This window comes from Boleophthalmus pectinirostris, unplaced genomic scaffold, assembly GCF_026225935.1.
Source record: "Boleophthalmus pectinirostris isolate CB_2022bp ecotype Guang Dong unplaced genomic scaffold, ASM2622593v1 HiC_scaffold_3, whole genome shotgun sequence".
NCBI classification, from domain to species: Eukaryota; Metazoa; Chordata; class Actinopteri; order Gobiiformes; family Gobiidae; genus Boleophthalmus; species Boleophthalmus pectinirostris.
In genome coordinates, this window is record NW_026571299.1 from 14,531,739 (window position 1) to 14,556,216 (window position 24,478).

The window sequence follows — 24,478 nt, forward strand, 5'->3', positions numbered from 1 at the left end:
AGAGGGTGAAATCAGAGCATGGAGATTATCAGGTCTACGCGACGCTGCTATCTCCAAACACAGGCTCTTATCTGAGCAGAGTCAAAGGCTGTAGGAGACTGTCAAAGATACACGGGCTACGCTAAGCAGTCCCTGTCACTTTCACTTTTACATCGAAACAGGATTATTTTCTGCAGAGCTTTAAAAGAATTGGATGAATTATACAACTGTATTTACAGAGCTAGAGGCAAATAAGAAATGAAAGTTCCATGATTAAAAACATATGTGGAGTTGAGTTGTTTTTCTTTGATTTGCACATGTTTAAACTCATAGAAACCGTTTGGCCAAAAAAAATACTAAAATAAAAGCATGATTGTTTGTTTTTTAATTTCTGATGTTTTGTAGCACGGAAAAACCTAGAAAAACATGCATCCTTACTGTGAGTGGGCTTGCATCTCCACAAACATGACTCCTGCTTGTCTCCATGCCATAGCTATAATATTCCACAGCATGCATTAAAACATATCTATCTCCATGGAGAATGTTCTTAAGTACAGAGTGCAGAGGGCAATGAGAAAACACAATATCAACACAACAGTGAAACCGTACAGAAAACTCAGGGAATTACTCGTCCACCCAGAAGATAAAAAAGAACTGAAGCATAAATGTAATATATATACGAAATAACCTGCATGTCCTGCAATAAAACATATATCGGGGAAACAGAGATTGCGTTCAGTACACAAAAAAAGGAACATAGGACAGAATGCAAGAAGGAAACAGCGAAGGCGAAACACGACCAACAAAACACAACGCAGAACAGGAACAACTCAAATAGGCCATCTCTGAGCACTGTAAAAGAGAGAAGCACATTATGGGATGGGATGGAGCAAACATCGCAGTCAACATCGTCGCTGGATTAAAAGGGGCAATCGAAATACGGAAACATGCCTACGGGAGGATAAACCGGGACAAGGGGGCTTTTTTACTCTCACAGACCTGGGATACTGTCCTGAGTAAGTCATCCTGCCTCCACCAGTAGGAAGATAGTGCCAATAAATCAGCTGACCGGACACGTCACAGAAACATCACGTAACCACTCTGAGAAACACCACTAGTGAGCAGTCAAAACTGTCAGATATGAAAACAAACTCTTGGTCTGAAAAAAGAACCTAATAACATAAATGATCGGAAGACCAAATGAACCTTACTGAACTGTTCTTAAGTATTGTTTTCACTTTTTACTTCAACTGAATCAAGCAGTTGACTTTCCACTTCAGGAACGTTACATACTATCACTCTAAAGGTGCACTGCACAACTTTTCTGGTGGAGGGTTTGCCACCTTCTTGTCTCCATGGAGATGTTACTTCTTTGCCTTCAGTGTACGTGCAGCTTTAGACTTATCTCCTTGAAGACAAGCAGGCCGTGCCACCAGACCAAATTACTGGTCTGATCTGTAGGGATTTTTGAGCAATAGGAACAATAATTGAAAAACATATACATAAAAAGTTAATGTCATACTGTGGAACATTTCAGGCAAAGCTACAACATCACCATGAAGATAAGTAGTGGACCCTCTATCAGAAATGTTACGCAGTTCACCTTTAATCAGTTGTGTAAATTGTGGTGTAAAGTTGTGTATTTGGTTATTAATTGTGCTATATTATGGTTTTAGTTGTTAAAGGTACACTGTGTAACTTTTCTGGTGAAGGATTTGCCATCTGCTTGTTTCCATGGAGATGTTGTTGCTTTGTTTGCCATCAAATGTGGGTTTTTATTGACTTCAAAACTTACTGTGAGTGGGCTTGCCTCTTCACAGATATGACCTGTAACTTGGCCCTGTGGCGTCACCTGCTCTCTCCGTAGAGATGTGAGTGTAATGCCATATTGTGGAACATTCCGGGCAACATCTCCATAGAGAGAAGCTGGTGATGGAAACTCTACCAAAAGTTACACAGTGTGAGGGTTTCATCCTGCCCCTCCTACCCCTCCCTTCCCTGTTCTTTCTCTCCTTACCCTATTTGGTTTTTCCTGGGCGGACCCCAATCACTCACCTGCTGCGCTCCACTCCTGATCCTCGTCTACTAATCATCTCCGGCAATAAAAGACCTGCTCTCCAGTGCCAGATTGTTCCGTCAACCAGGTGGTGAACAACTCAGGCTTTTTGTGTTTTTGAGCATTTTTGAAGATTTTGACTCTCACCTGTTTTCTTTTATCCGTTCCCCAGTTCTTCTGTTTTGGAGCCAGCCTCATCCCGTTACCACCAGTTTCTGTAAGCCTCCGGTCAGCCTCCATCTGCCGCTGACCCGTCCTGCCTCCCCTGGAATCTATCCCCTGCCAAGACTATTTTTGTAAATAAAATACGTTTTTTCCCTCTGCATATTTGGGTCCGACCAGTGATTCTATAACACACAGTGCACCTCTAAACTCTACTGTTGGCAGCACTGACACAATCTTTTTCACTGACAAAATTTCCAAACTTTTCCAGGCCTGGAAAATGACATTTTCAATTGTCATGACTTTCCAGGATTTCCACGACCATGAGAACCCTGTTTATAGAATATACTTTTCATTGTTAATTGTATTGTGAAAAAAGTTACACCTTGAATCCATTCAAAATTATACTTTTCCATTTAATGTCATTTCAAACTAACCTCTCTCTGCATCTACTCAATTTTGTCTTCACTGAGCGGACATATAATTAGAGCGCTCTTGCCTCTTTGACCCTGTGTTTTTCTGAAGTGCTCCTGTTTAGTCTCAGGTGTGTGACAGCGTATTCACCTCCGGAAATCTTCAACCAGCTCATCAAAACCCCTCCCTCCTGCATCCTTCCTCTGTCTACAAAAACTACACTTTCTCTTCACTAAAAAGGGTGTTAAGATATAAAAATATGTTCAATCGATAATACACAACAAGTCAAAAGTTTGGACTCTCATTCAGTGTTTTCTATGTTTACTACTTTCAACATTTTATACATACAGAGGACATCAAATATATTAAGCACGATATATGAACTGTGTGTAGCAAAGAAAAAAACATAAAATACCTCTTTATATTTTAGATTTAAATCCTCAAATTTGTCACTTATTGCTTTGCTGAAAAAATATTAAGTAGAGTTTTGAATTAAAAGGCAGGTCCATATTTTCACTGGTCGTGCACGTTTAAACAGCAAGTCTCACTCACTGTTTTTCATTTTTCTTACTACTTTTTACATTTTATTTACCCACAGAAGACAACAAATGTATGAAGTAAAATATATAGAATTATTTAGTAAAGAGTTCAATTAAATAACTATTCAATATTTTTCAACAACGCAAAGGATGGCTAATTTTAGGATTATACTTTAAATTTTTTTCACTTTTTTTCTTTGCTACATAATCCCATACATCTTACTTTATATATTCTTTCTGTATATCAAATGTAGAAACACTAAATAAGAGGAAGAATCCAAACTTTGAATTGGTAGTATAGTTCGAAGCCTGCTGTACATCCCGTAATAAACTGTACTAAATATTTGGCTATTCTGTTTCTATAAATGCTTCCGATTTTTGATCTTGTGGGTTCTGTCTCTCTTGTATGGCCTCTGAAGTCAAGTTTTGCCATATAAGGTCAAAGGTTAAAGGTCCCAGCAGATGTTTGGACAATGTTTAGCCTACTTCTAAGGTCAACAAGTTAGGCTTAGCTTAGCTTTGTTGGACAAACCTGTGGTGTGGTACTAAAACACCATGACAGGACATCTATCATGTTTCACTTTCTGTTAAGTCAAAGGGAAAATAAAAGTACTGCAAGGCTGACTTCATACTTGCCTTTTGAAATAATGGTTTTACACCAGGTGCCTTCCTGAACCAACCAAATGCCATTCTGTAAAATGCCATTCTGCTCTGATCAATTAAATGTTTTGAATGTCTCTCTCTACTCTTCACCCCATACAGATTCCAAGTTGCACTGTCCAATAGCCTAAGGTTTCCATAAAAACTTGTATTTATTTACTTTTTCTATTATAACTACAATAAGAGGATTTTTAAAGTTGGATTGTGTAACTTTTCTGGTGGTGGGTTCATCACCTGCTTGTTTCTATGGTCATTGCTCTGCCTGGTATGTTTCACAGTTTGGAATTTTGGACATAGGACCTCATTTCCTAGTGAGCCAGAGTGTTGGAGACGTGTGCAGACACTTTTTAAAATATTCCATCCAGTCCTTGTATTTGCAGAGGTCGCTGGTGCTAGGCTAGTGCATGTCAATGGCCATAGTTATCCTGCCACTAAAAACACTTACTCACTCCACAAAGCACCCAAAGCAAATGTATTATTATGCTAGACTGTCGAATATGCATGTGTGGATGGAATATTAGAAGTAAAACTAACCTTGCATTTGAAGGATTTATGTCTGAGCAGCAGAAGTGAGTTGTACTTCCTGATAGAAATCTTGACAGTGGCGGACAGATATGTGAGAAAATAGTCCCTCAGCATGCGATGATTCATGCGATGCAAGGTTAGTTTTACTTCAAACATTATTCTATCAACACAGACATTTACATCAACAGTCTGGAGTAATTAATAGATTTGCTTTGGGTGTTTTATGGAGTGGGTAAGACTGTTTTTAGTGGCAGGCTAACTATGGCCATTGACATGCACTAGCCTAGCACCAGCGACCTCTGCAAATACAAGGACTGGATGGAATATTTTAAAAAGTGTCTCCACACGTCTCCAACACTTTGGCTCACAAGGAAATTAGGCTCTTTGTCCAGGTAGTTTTATAGCTCAAAAATATCTAGAAAAACAGGCATTCTGACTGTTAGCGGTCTCTCCTCTCCACAGATCTGACCTGTAACTTAGCCTGGTTTGATCTCCACGAAGATATAAAGTTTTAATACTATACTATGAAACATTCCAGACAAAGCAATTACATTTCCATTGATAAAAGCACTTAGACTTAGACAAACTTTATTGATCCGCATGGGAAATTATTTGGACCCATTTGATCGAGTTTATTATTTATTATTATTTTGGAGCATTTGACCCATTCTCCACCAGAAAAGTTACACCTTTAACTGGAAAAATATATTAGGAGCTTTTAATAAATACATGACATGCTCAGGCTGATGATGCCAATTTTTGTATTCACTGCACTTTCTTTAGCAAAGGCGGCCAAAAACTATTACTCCCACACAAAACAACTTCATTCCTCATTATCGCAGCTTGTTTCATATTAGACAGACACTGTGACACACCTAGTTGCATGTGTACTACAGATGTTTTGCCATCAGCTGTACACGTTTCCACTCATAACTTACTCACTGTATTGGAGTTTGGAGTGAGCAGCTATCAAAATACAACGTCGCACATGAACAGAACACGAGCAACACTCTGTCAAAACATCACTCAGAACGTCGCTGGACAAATTTCTCATCCCATGGTCCCGAATGAGGTCAGAATGTTTAGGTTGGACCATTTCCATATGTGCGTCGAAAAACCGAGAAGCAGGAAGAGGTCTTGTCAGGAAAAGTTCAACGCTCGCTAAAGCAACACAGGCACCCACCGCCGGACCACTGACCCACCCACATTGACCCAAATCAAGCACGACAAATGCATTGTAACAGCAAGTCCAAACTAAAGCTGAAAAGTGTTATCTGTGATGGACAAGTGAATAATCCGATTTTGTGTTTTGGCCTGTCCTCAGTGAAATATTTGACAGTTGTTTTGTAGTTTTAAACGTGAATTGTGTAACTTTTTGCAAACAAACAAGACAAAACAAATGTGTTGTAGCTCCAAGTCCAAACTAAAGCTGAAATATGTTATCTGAGTTTCTTTTTTTTTTTTTTTTTTGAGTTTTTATTTTTTCATATATATGTGCTTAGATTTTAAAAAAATCAATATTAAAATAAAAATATGTGTAAAGAAAACAAAATAACAACAACTATTATTATTACATTTTTTTTGTTTGTTATTTATTTATTTATTTTTTATTAAGTAAATAAAAAATACTCAGATAACACATTTATTTATTTATTTATTGTCATTTTTTAAATATATATATGCACATAGATTTTTTTTTTTTTTTTTTTACATAAAATTAGTATCAAAATAAGAATATATGAAAAGAAAAAAATATATAATAAAAAAAAAAAAGTGAGGCAGTCGGATTAGGATTTCAGTATTTAATTTTTTTTTTTTTTTTACTTTACACAAAAAATCACTGATGTCCTTTACATTTTGCAGTACAGTTGGTATCTGAGTGTGTTTGACTGACAAGGGCATGATGTGATTCCTGTTATGGCCTGTCCTAAGTGGAATATGTGACAGTTGTTTTTCACAGTTTTAACTATCAGAGCTGCAGTAATAATAAATAAAAGCGGTTTGGGTTTGTGATGTGGTCTTGGCGAGCTCTCAAAAAAATAGAATTCAAACAATGTGGGGGTTTATGAAATGACAATAATGCACAATAATGAGTAAATCAAATTGTGAAAACCCAGAAATAATTCAAACAAAACAATTCTGAGAAAATGTTTTAAAATTAGGCAGTGGAAGAGAATATTTCTTGGCATCAAAGTTTTTACAATCATAATGGAAGAATAGAGAAAGAACAACTGTAAATATTGAACACCATGTATCAATTCCAAATAATACATTCAATTATAGTGGAAGCAATTTGACCAGTTAATTTGGTCTAGTTTATCTTGCGTGCGATCCAGAATACACATCTGTTCAATATCTATGAAGATGTGAGTCAAGGTGAATCTCCCTGTATTCAGATGGGAGTGAATTCGGGACACGCATGGTCCATCCGTATTGGGAAAAATAAAGGAAGAAAAAATACCATGGGGCTTAAAAACATCGCAGATTTCTGCAATGAGCGAAGCACTAAACTCTGTTAATCTGAGGTGAGATGAATGAGATTTTATTTGTAAATTACAGATGACCAATGCGCTCTTTCATTTCACATATGTCAATTAATTAAACAAATCTGACTGGATGATCATGTTTGGGCGGGTTTGAGACTCACTGGAGGGTGTGAGGAACCAAACTGATATCAATCTGTATAAAAAATAGGAAAGAAAAAGAAAATGCCTTTAAAATTATACTTTAAGACTGTAATAAATAGTACAAGATGATGAATTGAAATGATTAATGATTAAAATATGGGGATTTTTTTTGTTTGTTTGTGTTTGTATTTGTTGTGGGAGTTGCTCTATGTTTTTTGTGCTTTCATCTTGATTATTGTATTTTGTTAAGTGTCATATTTTGTTGTCTTTAATTGAAAAAAAAGAGAGAGGGAGGAGCAAAACTTTATCTAACTATACTTTATACTATTATCTGTTAAAGTAGAGTCAAGTCAAGTTAAAGTCCAGCACCTGGTTGTGTCGATGACGTTTTCACTGGAATGTACCAAAGTATGGCATTAAACTTGCTTATTATTCAATTCTAGATGTTTTTATTTACAATAAAACAGTACCTTAAAAATATGCATTTTACTCTAAAGGAGACCAAATTGGACCTGTAAATTGGCACAATGTTTGTCTCCATGGAAATACATAAGTTTAATATCATACTGTGAAAAATTCCAGGTAAAGCAACCACATCTCCATGGCGACAGACCATCCGCCCAGAAAGTTACACAGTGCACGTTAAAATTTGAATGCTATATGATCTATATTTTACTGCCATAACTTTGATTTACTTTTTATTTAAATAATTCTTGAATAAAATGTGATATGTGCGAAAAAGAAAATTCTGTGCTTTTATTTTGGTAGTCAACAGGAAGGAACTGTTGTTGTTTTGTTTGGTTCCACTGGACCCTTGTTAGAGATGCAGCCCTGGTTAAGAAGCAGAAATGTGTTTTTTTTGTAACTGCTCATGTCTTTATCTTGTATATTTTATATTATACTATTCTGGCTGTAATTTATGTTCATTATTTTAGTTTGCCTGTGGCGTTGGTGATGTTGGTGGCATCAGAGGAATCCTTTAAGTCTAAGGATTGTACAAGCCACAATAAAAATGAATCAAGTCATCAGTAAAACGAGGAGGTGGTGTGATGCTATAGTTATCGGGATCGGCTGTTGAGAGATTACAAAATAAATTATCAATATTTTATCCAACCTTTAACCTTTATTTCTTTTTACAAATCTTCTTTTATGTTTTCTATAATTCTCTCTAACAGAGACCACCATAAATCTACTTTGCTCCATTTAATTTTGACTGAAACAAATTCTTTGTCAGCCCACTTTTGATCCGGGCCACAGTGTTACAGTATATCATGCGCAGGAAGAGGCCGTTCTCGCTTCGTTCCTGTCGGGGTCAAAGGTCATCCAGCTGACGCACGCACTTTCAAGTATCGAGTATCTCCGACCAACGTATCCTTTTGTGCTGCCCAAGAAGCGAGACAGCTCCTCCTATAGCGAGTCCATCCATCTCTGAGCTTTTTGCATATCAAAGCGGATATAGATTTACAAGCCTTCGCCCCCTATAGCTCCTGTCTTACTGTCTGAGCTGTAAAAACGTAATAGCCGCTGCTCCATTGTCCCTCAAGCAACGGAACCAGCGGGAGATACACACTGTACTTCATTAACAGGAATGTACCGCTTCTACATAGACTCGTAAAACTACTTCTGCTACTGCAATACGCCCAGTACTGTAGATACGAAGTACTCAAGGGAAAACAAAAGCGAAAAGACAAAATAAAGGAGGATTTGAGAAGGCGAATGTCTCGATTGGTAATGAAAATGAAAAGAACATTGAGAGTGAAATGAAATGACAGATTCGTGACCCAAGCCAAAGTCTGTTATGATTGCAGGATCGTTTATTGGAAGAGGCATTGTTAGACGAGACCCACAGTCCAGACGGAGAAGATCTGTTTTCCAAATCCACACAAAATAGAGTTAAAAAGATAAAAGAGATTATCTGTTTGATAGTGTAACTTGTGGCAATTTGTTTCATATGAATTTGTAAGACATATTTTATAAGATCAAGATAAAAATGATCAAAAGGTGGTGGCTGGAAAACATAACTGAAAAGTATTGGCAACATTTTAAAGCACACTGCTGACCTGGTTTATGTAATTACTCGACCTATCCACATGAAATCAAAATTGGCACAAAGTTCAATGTCGTCCCTATCAACATATAAAAACAAATGTGAACTCCAATAATAAGTTGACAAATTGTTGTCAGCTGAAAGGTTCAACATTTGTGGATCATAAGACTGGATATTTCTTACAAAAACAGCATATCTCTAGGGATGCACCGATCCAGCTTTTTCAGTTCGGACACTGATTCTGGCTTGAAGTATCTGCCAATATTAACAGATACCAGTGCAGGGACTCAAAACAGTATTTATTTCAGACAGAACTGATCCAAATGTGTTATGTACTTTTATCCTTCAAGTAACTACATAATAGTAATGTAACAATATCCAAATTTCTTTGTACGATATTTTCACAATATGCATCTCAAGGTACAATATTTACTTGAAATATTTTGGAGAGGCTAACTAAATCTAGGCAGGCTGGCGCCACCTAATGCCTCCACTCAATTTCATTTCTCTCTGCAGCGACTACGTCAGGAATGATAATACACTAGACGGTTCGTAAAAACCCCGGAAGTGCGAGTTCGGGGCACCAGCCAGTCAGCGAAGAGCCATACATACTGTGTTGTCAACGATTCCTGAGATCGAGAATTTAAAGCCGAAGACAAAGAGAATGTTTGGTGAATTTTATCAAGGGGAAAGATGTTATTGTCCTTCTTCCTACAGGATTTGGGAAAAGCTTAATATATCAGTTAGCCCCGTTAGTGGCACATTACATACGTCAAGACCAAGTAGCAGTGATTGGTTAAATGAAAAAAAGTACCCACCTACCGTCAAGCGAACAAATCCTAATGCTGCGAGGTCAGATGGTTTCTACGAAGGGAAACCGGCTGATGAATCAAGCTAAACAAAACTGTCATGTCCTTTAAAATGTCTTAACAAGCCTTTGGTTCTGTCATAAACCAAACAGTTAAGATTTAAAAGTGCTTAATAAGTTATTTCATTGTGTAAATTGGAAACAGAGCAAACAAACTGAAACAGTTTCTTTGAGCTACTGCACCATAACTACGAATTTAAGCAAAGAGACTTGAGATTTGAGAGACTTCTGACGATACAATATCACGATATTTTGGTTATTGTTACATCCCTAATAAAGAACAGCTTTGTATAAATAAAAGTTAAAGCATTATGAGACTTTCGGGGACAACTACAACAACTAAATGGGCATAAGTATGTCTATATTGGCTGTATCGATACTACCGATCCAGCAATTTTTTTCATGAACAGCGCATCCCTACAAATCTACAATAAAGTTACATAGGCCTCATCATCAAAAATCTAATATAAAATGTGTCAGAATCTGTTTCAACGTCATGTCCTAGGTGTAATTTTAAGGACTTTTCATCATTCTAAAATACAATATTTCATTTTAAATTGTTAATTACTTTGGCTTTGACTTTACTTTCACCTGTCATTTCTTCATCACTCTCAACCCACGAATAGAAAGATGTCAGAAAATGTTAAGTATCAGCATAGTTCTGGTCTCTTTAGCGTAACTACGAGTGTTTTTCAAAGCTCTCTCTGAAATAACATCTCTTGTCAGGACTAATTAAATGCTTAAGACCTGTTACTTTGCCACTTTACTCCACTCTCTCTTTCTCCATGAGTCAAACTAATGCCACTAGAGCTGCCTCTCATTCACTCATTCACAGTCTGACCACTCACTGCACAAACATCTCACTAACCAACGCTCAATGAAACCACCCAGCCAGAACTAATCACCTCTGCTCACTACTGGTTACCAAGGAGGGAGAAGAAACCTGTGGAAATGTGGATTAAAGAGGCTATGGCAGCACGGTGGTCAGAGCGAGAAGGCTGTCAGTGCGAATCCTGACATTTTCTGTGTGGAGTCTGCATATTCACCTCGAAGTAATGGTGAATTTTGTCTTAGTACTTAAGTAGTCGTGATACTCGAGATAGACTGATATTTCCACTTTTCAGCCTATTGATTATTTCCCTAAAATCTCAAGCAAAGGCCTATATTTTATTTAGGCCAACCAGATGCTTAAAGAATATGGATAGTACTTTTTCAGAACACTTTAGCGCAAATTGGGCTCTGAACAAAACAGCTCTTGTACCCACTTTGTAGTAAAACTGGTTTGTGGATGAGTTTGTAGTCATTTCAGTTCATATAATTTGAGGAAACAAATAAGGTTTCTCTGGATTTTGAACTATTATTATCACCATTGGCCATGAAAAAAAAAAAAAAAAAACATATTGGTTGATCTCTACACGAATTACTACAATTTCAGATTCAATTCTGTCAAGGAATAGCGTCAATACTCATTGATGTTAAACGAAGCAATAGCACTTTCTGTGTGTTTGTCTCAACTTAAGATTTTACTCAAACTGTTCAGGAATGGTCAAGGTTTGTCCGTTTTGTGTATCTTTTAGTACTGATACTTCAACTGAGTATCTACTTTGGCTTGTATAAATACAGGGTTCCCACTCTTTTTCACTGACAAAATTTCAAAACTTCTTCATGACTTTTTCATGACCTAAAGTGAATTTTCCATGACTTTACAGCACCTATATGTGTAGAACTGATCATACTTTTAGGGCTAACTATGAAATGTTCCACTCACCTTATGGTTTGGTTTTATAGTTTTTAACCTTCAAAATACTGTCAGTACATTTATTGTCATCTCTTTTAAACAAAATAAACAAAATACATATCATACACTCAGAAATAATCATAATAGTCTAATGATAACTTAATAGAACGCTGTAGTTGCGTGAAAGAGATACCAAAATTCCATGACTTTTCCAAAATTTTCATTGAATTTACAAAATTACATGACTTTTCTAGGGCTGGAAAATGACATTTTCAACTTCCATGACTTTTCCAGGATTTCCATGATCGTGAGAACCCTGTAAATAACTAAACTATCCATTTGTAAAGCATATTGTTTCTTTTTTTTCATCATAAAGTTATTCATTGGTTTTACTGTGGGAGTAGCTGACATCCAACCATGCCACAGTGAGCCAAAAAGTCTTTCTGCATCCACGCCCAGCCTGGATAAGAGATGAAATGATATGAGGAAGGGCATGTGTTTTATTTTACGTGAGTATAGGCAAAATCTGGCAGCTGATCACATATTTGCTTTATCACAAAATGAAGGAAAAGAGCTCAACTTTTCAAGATAACAATGATCAAAGCAATCTTTCCTATCTTTGAGTATGTTTGTGATACGTGCATAACGTTGTTTATTTGAGAGCTTACTTGGAGTCAAACCAGAGCATGCTAATGTAAACTAAATTATGTTTTTTGTTGTACTTTTTGAATATAATGCCAAGCAAATGTGAAGTATGATAAACTAGATGACTACATAGTTTCTGCTCATATTTATGACACCTAAAATAGCAAATCTGTGTGTACTACAACCAAGCTTTAATACGGTAAATTTCCTTTCCTAATGAGCCAACAAAAGTCAATAATAACAACTCAAATTCCCAACTTCTACGTCTTTAAAGTTTACCGTACATTCTCTGAGTCACTGCCTTGAACAAATATAATAGTCAAAGCGAATTTTATTAAAATCGAAAAACATAAACCAAACAATCTATTTAAAAGGAGCACTATTTAACTTTTCGGTCAGGGATCTGTCACCTTCTTGTTTCTATGGATATGTCATTGCTCTAGTTCAATATGCCACAATATGGCAAAAATATTGAAATATCGATATATCGCCAAGAGTATTTTTTTGGTATATTTTACTAAATTATTTTGTTACAGTGCTACAGTTTTGTCGCTTGTTTAGAGGAAGTAAACTCATTTACGCAACACATGTGACATTTTTGACAGATTTGATCATAAAAATGTTTGTGTTTCATATGAACTTTGCACAAGAAGCGGTTTAACAAAGACTTTTAGTATCACAGCCATGATTAAGCCTTTGTTTTTTTACTGAACCGCATCGAATAAGTTTGAAATATATCAAATTGAAAGCTCACTGTATCGAGATATGTATCGTCTCGTGGCTTGTGTATCAAGGTATGTATCGTTTCTGCAACTTGATATATGATACTCAGGCCTAGTATTAAACAGGTCTACCTTACTATATATTTTTTTTAATAGCTCAAAAATATACCAAGAAAAACAGGCATCCTGACTGTGAGCGGGGTTGCCTCTCCAGAGACCTTACCAGTAACTTGGCCTGGTTTGGTCTCCGTGATGATGCAAAGGTTTAAAGCCACACTGTGAAACATTTTTGCCAAATCAATAACATCTCCATGGAGAACAGCAGGTCCCTCAACCAGAAAAACTACACAATGCACCTTTAAAATTCATACTGATTAAAATAAAGATTAAAACAAAAACTACCTAATTACTTTTATATGTAGAATACTTCAGTTGTTATAATATTTATTATGCCGCAAAATTATTTTCTAAACGCAGAAGAGTGCTCCAATGGTGATTAATCAAATATTAGTTATTCAGCACAATATGTATAGTTAAGAAATCCCTTGTAGAGCTACTTGGAAGGAGGTGGAGTGCAACTGGTAGCTCCTGAGCCACAGGTTGGAGACTCCTGTTCTCAATGACCTAAACATTTTTCACATGTGGCACTTGTCATCACAGCATCACTCTTCATAGTGTTCAATGAATAAATATTCTATCATATTTCTACATTAACAAAGCAAAAAAGCTCAAAAATGTGGACTGGTAATAATAAGTGTAGCCAACTTGGCACCATAATAGAGGACATGTCTATTGTAAGAGAACGCCAGTGACACTCAGACATGACTTCATGCTACCACACTGTTCCCTGAGACGAATGAGTTTAACAGTAACTGGACACTAACTAAATATAGACATCCAGAGATTTACAAAAGTGGAGAGATTGTTTTGATGTTGGCATAAGATAACAGTTAAGGTACATGTATGTAACTTTCTAGAGCCAAAAAGTTTTTAACCTGCACAGAAATATACTGACAATATGTATCCGGAATACAGGTACTCAAATTGACCCATCACGATTTTCAATTCAATTTCAATATGTCTTTTTTCTAAATAAATAAACTTTCTAAATTAATTTCCTGGACATACACAATACGGACTTTGAATTATTGTTAGTATTTGAGAAAAGTCTGAACTCTGCTCCAAACCACATGTTTTCACTGACAGAGGAATGGCTGTAGATTAAAAAGATCCAGGCAGTGATGATTACAAATGATTGAATCTCGATTAAAATCTGACTAATTGCACAGGCCTACACTGGCCTGGACAAAATCATGGTGTTTGGCGGTGACAGTTTATGCAAGAATACTGGACAGGTGGATGCTATATGAATAAATAACTTATAACCAACATTACTGTAAAATCATATCTGCACCATAAAACACTGGTTCACTAGTTCCACATTGAATTTTGTCACACTTCCAAATCTGTGCTTGCAGCAGTGTGTATTGGCAAGCAATTTCAATGACTTTCAGATTGTTTTTTTGTTTTTTGTTTTTTTTACTTCTATGGGGTATTAACTGCTTGCGCGTAACTTATTTAGATCACCATGTTACCTTTTATTGTTTTGAAAATGCTATATCTGCCCAAAACAACACAATAACATTTCACTTTCGTTTTTGACACTGTGAATCTTCCCAGCTTTGCTCTCCATGCTAAGTCACCCCCCCCCCCCCCTTCAGAGCGCTATCACAACACAATCTGTAGGACCAATTTGGGGGCCTTAGGCGAACTTGAGTTTGGGGCCCTCACTATAATGCACTGTTTTTTGTTTTGTTTTTAAAATATATTTATTGTCTGTTTTTCCCCATTGTTCTTGAGACATGCACATCTCTATTTATTTGAATTATGGTGGATTGGAAACTTGTCTTATTAGTGAAAGTAGTTTTATTTTTTTGCTAGTACAATTATATTTATGTTTACATCCATTACATATGATTATTATTAGTAAACTACTCTTATTTATGTCATATTGAGAGAAAATCTGATTGCTCTGAGGCCTCGGCCATTAGTGACACTGAGGGCAATTGGTTGGGGGCCCCTCCAGGTTTTGGGGCCCTAAGCAGCCGCCTACTTTTGCCAAATGGTAGCGCCGCCTCTGACAATAATCTGTGTACATCTCACTAACAAAACTGCACAACACATCAGGTTTGTGAAGTTGCTGTGTACAGTTTTTTGATTTAGAATATATAGGAGTGATTGCTAAATTACTGGAACATGCGTGGATGACATTTAAATCCTCCTCAGGCATATTTTGGTTGAGTTATAACATTATATTACAACATGGAAGAAAGCTCAAAAGATATTCAATACTACCCCTCTTTAAGACAACAAAGTTAAAAGCAGATTTAGCTACTTTGTGTGACAGTACATTCACTGTAAGAGTTAGTTGTACCTGAATGAGAGAGCTGTAGTCTGGGTCCACTCTGACTCCATGTTCTGGGCTCTGGACCAGGACTGGACTCAGCGGACTGGAGCAGTGGCACCAGGCACAGCAGGAGGGTCTGGAGACGAACCAGGTTTCTCAGACGCACTTTGGAAAGGGACACCGCCATCTTAGATTTGACGGGTCTGGAGCTGCTTACATCACACTGGAGACTTCTGCGCTCTGTGAAGAAATAGAGAAAGATTAGGATTCATATTTATATCAACATAATTTTATCTTTAGGACATTGTAAGAATGCATTTTATCTTTGGGAGGAAATTGTAAGACAAATTTGTTATCTTATTTATTTTCCTAACATGTTTTGCAAAAGGATTTATCAGTATTGTCTTATCCAGTGGCGTTCCAGTGTCTAATCAGTTCCAGTGTTTGTCATTTTTAACTTGATTTTGCATTGTATAATTATTATTGTAGTATTAGTAGTAGTTTGTAGTAGTGCCATAGATCGTCAAAACAAAACCTGGGCTTGATCAGGACTAAACCAGGACCAGAATAGGATCAAACCAAGCCTACATCTGGATAAAACTTGGCCCAGACTAGGATCAAAGCAGGATATGTGTCAATGCATCCTTAAAGGGCCAATATGATCTATGCCATAATGTTTCCTTATCAAAAACATACCCGCAGTTGTGTTGTTTCCTTCACACATGTTTAACACACACACTCTGCATACTTAGAATGAGTTCTTCTCTCCAACAGAAAACACTCTATTCCACCTTGTGATGTCATGCAGTAATAAAAATAATAAGTGCTCCACTGTGTTTTTCAACTCCATACACGTTCACTAGAATCATTTTGAAAGTTTGAGCCTTAGAACTGCCCATCTTTACTGAACTAAAGGTGAAAATGTAGCTGTTAACTTGAAAATTATCACAACATGACATCACAAGGTGAAACAGAGCATTTTGACCTTTAGAGATGCAAACAGACTAATAAAAAAGGATTACTCAGACATTTGAATGAAAAACAAAACTCTAGGTATGGTTTTGGTGGGTCACAAGAGACTTTTTTTGGGTCACCATGTCATGATCTGCATGTAGGTCTACAATATCCAGTAACACAGTCTACACTGATCTGTTGTTGCACTTTCCTCCTGTATCCCGGACTGGAACGAGCTACAAAAACAGGCCCACTTATCTCATTAGAAATGTTAAGACATGTTTTGTATAATTTCTCTACTTTTTGTAATTATTTTATTGACTATTTTGTTCCAGTATTGCTGGTTCAATTGAATGTTGAAAAGAAAAAGAAATGGGCTACATTTAATGTCCAAATAGGCGACTTATGGATCCTTTTATCGCTGCTTCAATTACTATTTTTCATGGTTTAAAACTTGAGTAATAATTGTTCAGAGAGACACAATCACTCAATCAACAATAAAATATCCTCATTAATGTTCAATAATGTTCAAAGCCACCTTTATTTTGTGATTCATGAATAATGTCTTTTGACTTGGGTCATGATGGTTTGTGACTTAAAATATATACCCAAAAAAACAGTTTGGGAAACACCGATTTAAAGGTCACAAGAGTCAATTTTGCGTAATGTAGGACCTTTAATCTGTGTATTTTGACAATTGTTTGTAGACTACCTGAAAACTCAACTTGCAATGTCTTTATGTAGCAGCTTTCAAGACACTTAAAATGCTTTACAGAGCATTCACTCCACACTTGGGGATTTTAAGCTCCTGTTAGCCATTTTCATACTAAACAAAGAGAGTGAAGTGTCTTGCCTAAGGACACAGCAACAGAATTTGGGGTGTCGCTCCTCTGACCACTGAGCTTCATAATGGTAACTTTAATGGTGCTCTATGTAACATTTTGGTTGGGAGTCCATCACCTCCTTGTTTCTATGGATACATCATTGCTCTGCCTGAAATGTTCCACAGTTTGACATTAAACAGCTCTACCTTACATTTATTAAATTACAGGTGGTTTTATAGCTCAAAAATACCTAGAAAAAAGGCATTCTGACTGTGAGCGGGGTCAACTCTCCACAGATCTGACCTGTAACTTGGTCTAGTTTGGTCTCCATGAAGATAGAAAAGTTAAAAGCCATACTGTGAAACATTCCAGACAAAGCAATAATATCTCCATAGAGAAAAACATCTGAAAGGCCCTTCGCCAGAAAAGTTACACAATCCACCCTTAAGTGTAAATATGGTAATTAGGCTACAAGTTAAGTTACGCAATCATTCAGGTTTATATCATGGCAATATGATTAATCCCTGTGAAATCTAAGACTATTAATTACCTCAAAACATTTATTTTTCTAAGTTGTGCCCATGCTATTCCGTTCATCCCTTCCCCTGAAACCAAAACATCATAATGCAACATCTTGTATTATTATTATTATCAGTACCTTGGTGGTCTGAAAACCCTACACAATATTTTATTCCTAAATCCTACTTCATCTTCTTAAGTCCTTAGATTTGTGTCCTTTCAAGATGTACTAAATGACCAAATACTTGAATTTCAGCCAAGATAACCCACCAGCTGCCTCTTTCTTTCAGCAAATATTTTCAAGCACTTTAAAACTTGCTGACAAGATCCTCACCAGCTTTCTACATGATATAAGAAGAATGGTTCAATACTTATTCCATACCAACATGCGTAAACACACTTTTCATTGTATCAAAACACAGAATTTTATGTTTTGTTTAGTCTCTCTTAACAGGTACTTCCCTGTGTGTTTATAAGCCGACACTTTAATGCTTTAATAAGATGAATTGCTGTGTTTTCAACCACACTCTCACATTAAAGGTGCGCTGAGTAACTTTCTGGAGGAGGGTTTCGTGTCTCCTTGGAGATGTTCGGTCGTGGAAGGCAACTAAGTTCAAAAGTAAAAAGTAAAGTAAAAATTTTATGTATTTTACAGTGGATTTTTGTGGTTTGAGACCTGAGAAATTACTGAGACTTATTTTTGGCACATTTAATTTGACTTAACTTCCCAACTTTGAGCAAACCAAATGCACAAAAACAGCTAGAAAAAATAAGAAGTCAGTTGAATCACTTAAAATCTGCAAATTTCTTTATCAAAAGCACTACATTTCATCCTTAAATTGTTCTAAAAATCTCTGCAAAACACTTTTATGTTTTACTCTTTAGGTACATTTTCAAACAGGTGCTTCAATTGTTTTACTAAGCAGATTTTTTCATGTGATACTTTTACTTGAGTAACTTCTCTTGTATCTGTACTTTTGCTTAGGTAACAAATCTGACTACTTCATCCACCACTGGAGACATTCTTGCTTTTCCTGGAATGTTCCACAGTATGTCATTAAACATTTATTTACACATCACAGGTGTGCTTATAAAAACTGAAAATAAATGCATTCTTACACGGAGCAGGGTCTCCGTATATGATGCGTAACTTGGTTTGGAGGTGTCACCTGTTTGTCTCCATGGCAATAGATGTGGCGATGTGTATTGCATTACCAAGGAACATTCCAGTCAAAGCAATAACATCTCCACAGAAAAGTTATATAGTGCATATTTAACTCAGTCGTTTACAGATTTACCAGGTGTTAGGTCAGGACACAAGAAAACATCACGGGCAGCTAAGTCAATGCTCTCCATGGGAATTAGAAAATGAAAGAAACTGGGTCAAAGTTGTTGGCATTTTTTCAATTTTGTGCAGTTAGTCAATATTTTGTTTATCCAAAGTTATGTAAGTGAAGAGTTGTCATAGAAAAAGTCATATTAGGTAGAATAGGGCGGCATGATTTGGAAAAACAATTGAATTGTGATTCATGTATTCAAATCAGGATTCAGTTTTAATTTTACACATGTCCAGGACAATTAATATTAAAGGTGCATTGTGTAACTTTTCCACTTTTCTGTGGTGGAATCCTCACAGCCAGAATCACTGTTTTTCTAGGTATTTTTTTAAGCTATGGTCATGGTCACATTTTTTATATAGCATTTTTCCACCTTCAAGGCACTCAAAGCACACGGGACCACTCACACATTCACACACCAGTATACTCACACACTAGGGCGAGGTGGTTTAAGTGTCTTACTTATGCCTCCTATACTGTGGAATATTCCAGGCAGAGCAAGGACATCTCCATAGAAACAAGATAGTGATGGACCCCCAACCAAAAAGTTACACAGTGGACCTTTAACATTTAAGAGTTGACATATACAGTAAATTATAGCAGTGTGAACTACAGGGTTAGCAGGTGTCTTTGTCTTAGTTTTATAATATATTTCCATTAATTCAAATTACAATTTTGCTCACACTAACCTTGTTTAGCCTTTGCCTGTGGCAGAGAATAAGACTAAGAATAAGATGTTGTTGACAATGTGGGATATACCACAGTCCCAGCTTCATATTACTGTAACATAACTTGGATGCTCGGGCTGTGGTACAGATAAATGCCAAGTCCTTTTATATTGGATTTCATATTGAATTAATTTACCTGGCTCTCTGAACAGCTTAATGTCATATATTATTGCATGCATACATGTCCTCAAGTTGACTTAGAAAAACATGTTTGTGTTGTGTTCAAATTGCTCCCATCTTTTTCATGGAATTCAAGAAGTTGTGCCAAAGGACACAGCAACAACTATTGTTACCTAGTATGAAAGTGGTGTGTGAGTGAGTGTTGGTCAGAGGGGCTGATAGTGCAAACTGGCAGCCTCGCTTCCAGCAGTCTGCCCCAGGGCAGTTGTAGCAACAATAGCAGCTCACCACCATCAAGTGTGGAATGAACGAATAATGCATGGGGAAGCACTTTGGGTATCTACAAAGGCGCGATATAAATCAAATGATTAGTTAATGAATAATGAATATCTATCAAATTGTATTGTAAGTAAAGAAGACTACAAATGCACTGTATGTTTTATTCATTCATGTTAAACAGTCCAGGAACTTCTCTCATCTCTGTCCATGTATTTGAGTGTACTTCGTGGAAACTCTGAATTCACCAGTTTCTTTAAATAAACTCACCACATTTCCTCTGTATGATCTGGTCCAAGCTGAAAACATGAGCTGTTCTCTCCTATAAATAAAGCTCGTGTCCAGGCCTGTGTGTACAGTAACCTACATTGTGTTAGAGACAACAGGATGTGCCCCAGTCTAACAAGGAAGACCCACGGATAAAAACAGACCCCAGTTTTAGGCCGAGTTCAGATAAGTTTACATTCAAGACACTAACAGATCACGGAGAATGGTCTGTGGGTTTATTTACAAGAAGAAGTTCCATGGGAAAATTGACATAATATGTTATTATACTGTCATATTTTCTGTAGCAATGTTGTATTTATTTGTTCCATAATATCTTTTTTATTTGATAGATTTTTGCCAATCTGCACCATCAGCCCCTCTGACTACCATCAAAACTCACTCACACACCACATTCACAAAAGGCAAGGTGGGCGAAGTGTCTTGCCTAAGGACACAAAAACGATATGTACGTGGCCACTGCTGCCCCACTTAATTTACATTTTGAAATAATTTTGTATACTTCTCTAATGATATATTTTTTACTATTTATCTGGATTGAATGATTGTTTATTGTGAAAATGAACTATTTAAAAATAAAAAAGTCATTATAATTATCACTTACGCTACAATAATATTATTCAATCACATTTTGAATGATTCATCATTATTCGTGTTCGTAGAATCGGTTAAGATAAGATAAGATAAGATAATCCTTTATTGTCTCCCATGGGAGAAATTTGTCTTGGGACAAGGGGTAACATGCTTTATCAAAAAACAGGACAACACAACACAAAGCAGTACATAAACAAACACCATAAAACAAAGTAAATATGAGACCAGTATGACCACGAGTGATGCACCAACAGGACCCTTAAATTATCCTTAACAGGCAAGCCCTTGCATTCTTCTATTCTATTAATTATTGCACATTCCCTAAGCCTATGTGCAGTTTTGGTTGCACATTCCCTAAGCCTATGTGCAGTTTTAGTTATAATTATTGCACATTCCCTAAGCCTATGTGCAGTTTTGATTGCACATTCCCTAAGCCTATGTGCAGTTTTAGTTATAATTATTGCACATTCCCTAAGCCTAGGGGTTACACATCTGCAACACATTTTTGGTCATATATTATCTTAATGGTGTACTGGTGCAGGGACCGTCACAAGCCTGTCTCTATGGAGATGTTATTTCTTTGCCTGGATTGTTCCAAGGTATCCATCTAACATTTAATCATTACAAGTGTTTCTATTACTCAAAAATACAGCAATTCCTTCTGTGAATAGGGACGACTCTCCACAGCTCTGAACTGTAACGTAGTGTAGTGCTGTAACCTGCTTGTCTCCCTCGTGATAGTGTAGATAAATTTAATCTACACTGAGGACCACTCTAGACAAACAGGTGGCAGACCTTCCACTAGAATCTGATGTTACGCAGTGCACTTTTAAACTTAATCTCCCCTGATACTAAAAACTACATAATTAACCTCTCTGTGACTTTCTGTTATCCAACAAACTCCAGCACTCTCACAACCACCACCACCTTCTTTTCCTTGACCCTGTGGCACATTTCTAAGTAATCACATACATTTTAGTTCACACTTGTGCACATGACCCCATGAGGTGGACATTGTTTACAAATACGTTCCCATGGATATCTACTGTGCCATTATAATAGTGTTTCCTGTTTTAGTGAGAGGATTTAGAGCTGAACAATGACTAAACACCACCGGCTGTGTCACATCCAGGTTCTCAGCCCAATGTGACCTTCAGCAGAACTACAACAGCAAGGTTAAACAGCATGGGGCAAGAACAATGAAAATGATGGACAAGTGCATTACTGGGTTTAGCAAACACAATACAGTATTCTATAGGTCATGTGTGGCTGGATTCATAAAGAATAAATGGACATTGCCACTAATATAACACAACTACCTCTGCATTATGGAAACAACAAACAGCTAAGCCTGTCACGATGTATTTCTACAGAGAGATATTTCGATATACAATATAATAATAATAATGATAATAATAATAATGTCTAAACTTAAATATATATATATATATATATATATATAATTATTATATATTATATTTATATATATATAATATATAATATATATATATATATATATATATATTGAAAACTGACCAAATATGTCGAGACCTACCAGAGGAAAATACTGAGGGAATGGTCTATTTCAGCGATTTTCAATAGGTGAGATTCGTCTCCCCTGGGGGGCGCCAAAGAGCCACTGGGGAGGCGCAACACACACGGACTAAACCAGGACTGATCCCAGGACTGAACCAGGACTGATCCCAGGACTGAACCAGGACTGATTCCAGGATTGAACCAGGAGGACTAAACCAGGACTGAACTAAACCAGGACTAAACCAGAACTGAAATAGGACTGACCGTCAGGAAAGGCCCAGAGGTGTGCCCACGTAGACCGTTGGGTGGGACCGTTGGGCGAAAGGACAGCCTTTGCCCGATCGCGCTTAGCCATTGCCTGCTCCGCGGGCTCGGGTTTCTCCCACTCTCTCTCTCAAACCCAGGATTAGTCCTGGATTAGTCCTGGTTTAGTTCTGGTTTAGTTCTGGTTTAGATCTGGTTTAGTCCTGGTTCAGACTTGATTTAGACCTGGTATAGGCCTGATTTAGTCCTGATTTAGTCCTGGTTTAGTCCTAATGACCTACTGATGTTCAGTGATGTTAAAAGTCGCCTCAATTAGGCCTGCATGAAGTTGGAAATTATTTGCTGTTAGAAAAATTGTTTATGAATGCACTTAAAAAAAAAAAAGAAAGGAAAGAAAATATGAAAAAAATATATTATCAGTTGTTGTTGAAACTCATCATGGCCAGGAACACAAAAGATGCATTTACTTCACAGGCCTGTGTGGGATAGGACAGGCGGATGGGATTTTGGGCAAGGGTCTTTACCAACTCGAAGGGGAGGCTCACCTTCACCCACTTTGAAAACCCCTGATGTATTTCATCAACTGAAAGACCAGAGTGGAGTGAGAGCGAGTCCTTTCCTGTTGTGTTCACCTGGTTTCCCCCCTGGACGATGCCGTGATGCTGCAGGACACAGAGGAGGGACACTTTTGGCTCTTCTTCTCCTCAACCTGCCCTGACACAGACCTAACCAGTCCTCCTGTCAAAATGCACTGACACCTTTGACTGAGACACAAAACTTTAATTTCCCTCAGGATCAATAAAGTATCTCTCTCTCTGTCTCAATTCCACTGTTTAATTTACCTGCTATGTCTTTAAGTTAATTAAACTGTCTTTTAGCTACATTTCACTCATCTGCACATTGTCAGTCTTTCCACAATTCAACCTTTATTCACAGCTGCGTACTCCAACCAAGGTCCAGATTTTGGTCCATGTCCAGTTATCCATGCTTCACATTCAATCCTAATTACTGTTTGGCCAGTACCTCTATTGCTTTTGAATGACTAATGAACAGGCTGCTGACCAAGGAAAATAACATAGTGCCAACCATTTAACCTGAAAATAAATGCAATACTGGCTTCCCATATGCAGAGAATTTAGCTATTTTTGTTACCACTTATTTCATTAAACAAATATTACAACATTCTGTCATCAAGTGTAGTATTATTGGGTACAGTGTGTTTTTAAAAGTACTTAAAGAGGACATATTACGCTATTTCCTGAGCTGTGTTATAATGTTTCCTCACCAAAAACAGACCTGGAGTTGTGTTTTGTTTCATTCACACGTTTAATCCACAAACACTGCAAATTTAGGCTGAGTTCACATGCTCCACTGTGTTTTTAAACTCCAGACCTTCACTAGAACATCTCTACTGAACTATAATTTGAAAACTACTGCTTCAAGACATCACAAGGTGGAATAGAGCATTTTGAGCTTTGGAGATGTAGACAGACTAAAAATAAAGCATTACTCAAACGTGTGTGAATGAAACAAAACACAACTCCAAGTCCATGTTTTTGAGACGGATATCTGATATCTGTATAATGTCATACTGTGGAACATTCTATGCAAATCAATAAAAATCTACAGGTTGGGGGCAAACCATCGACAAG

General features: G+C 36.9%; 1 protein-coding gene across 2 annotated transcripts in view; it reads right to left on the reverse strand.

Moving 5' to 3' along the window:
* si:dkey-49n23.1 (semaphorin-3D) overlaps positions 1–24,478 on the reverse strand; it is a 159,997-nt gene that overhangs the window by 75,642 nt on the left and 59,877 nt on the right. For both annotated transcript variants that reach the window (XM_055160641.1, XM_055160640.1), the window contains exon 2: positions 15,417–15,629. In XM_055160641.1, the coding sequence (XP_055016616.1) occupies positions 15,417–15,576 (160 nt within the window). In that variant the 5' untranslated portion in view covers positions 15,577–15,629. The remainder of the gene's footprint in view (positions 1–15,416; positions 15,630–24,478) is intronic.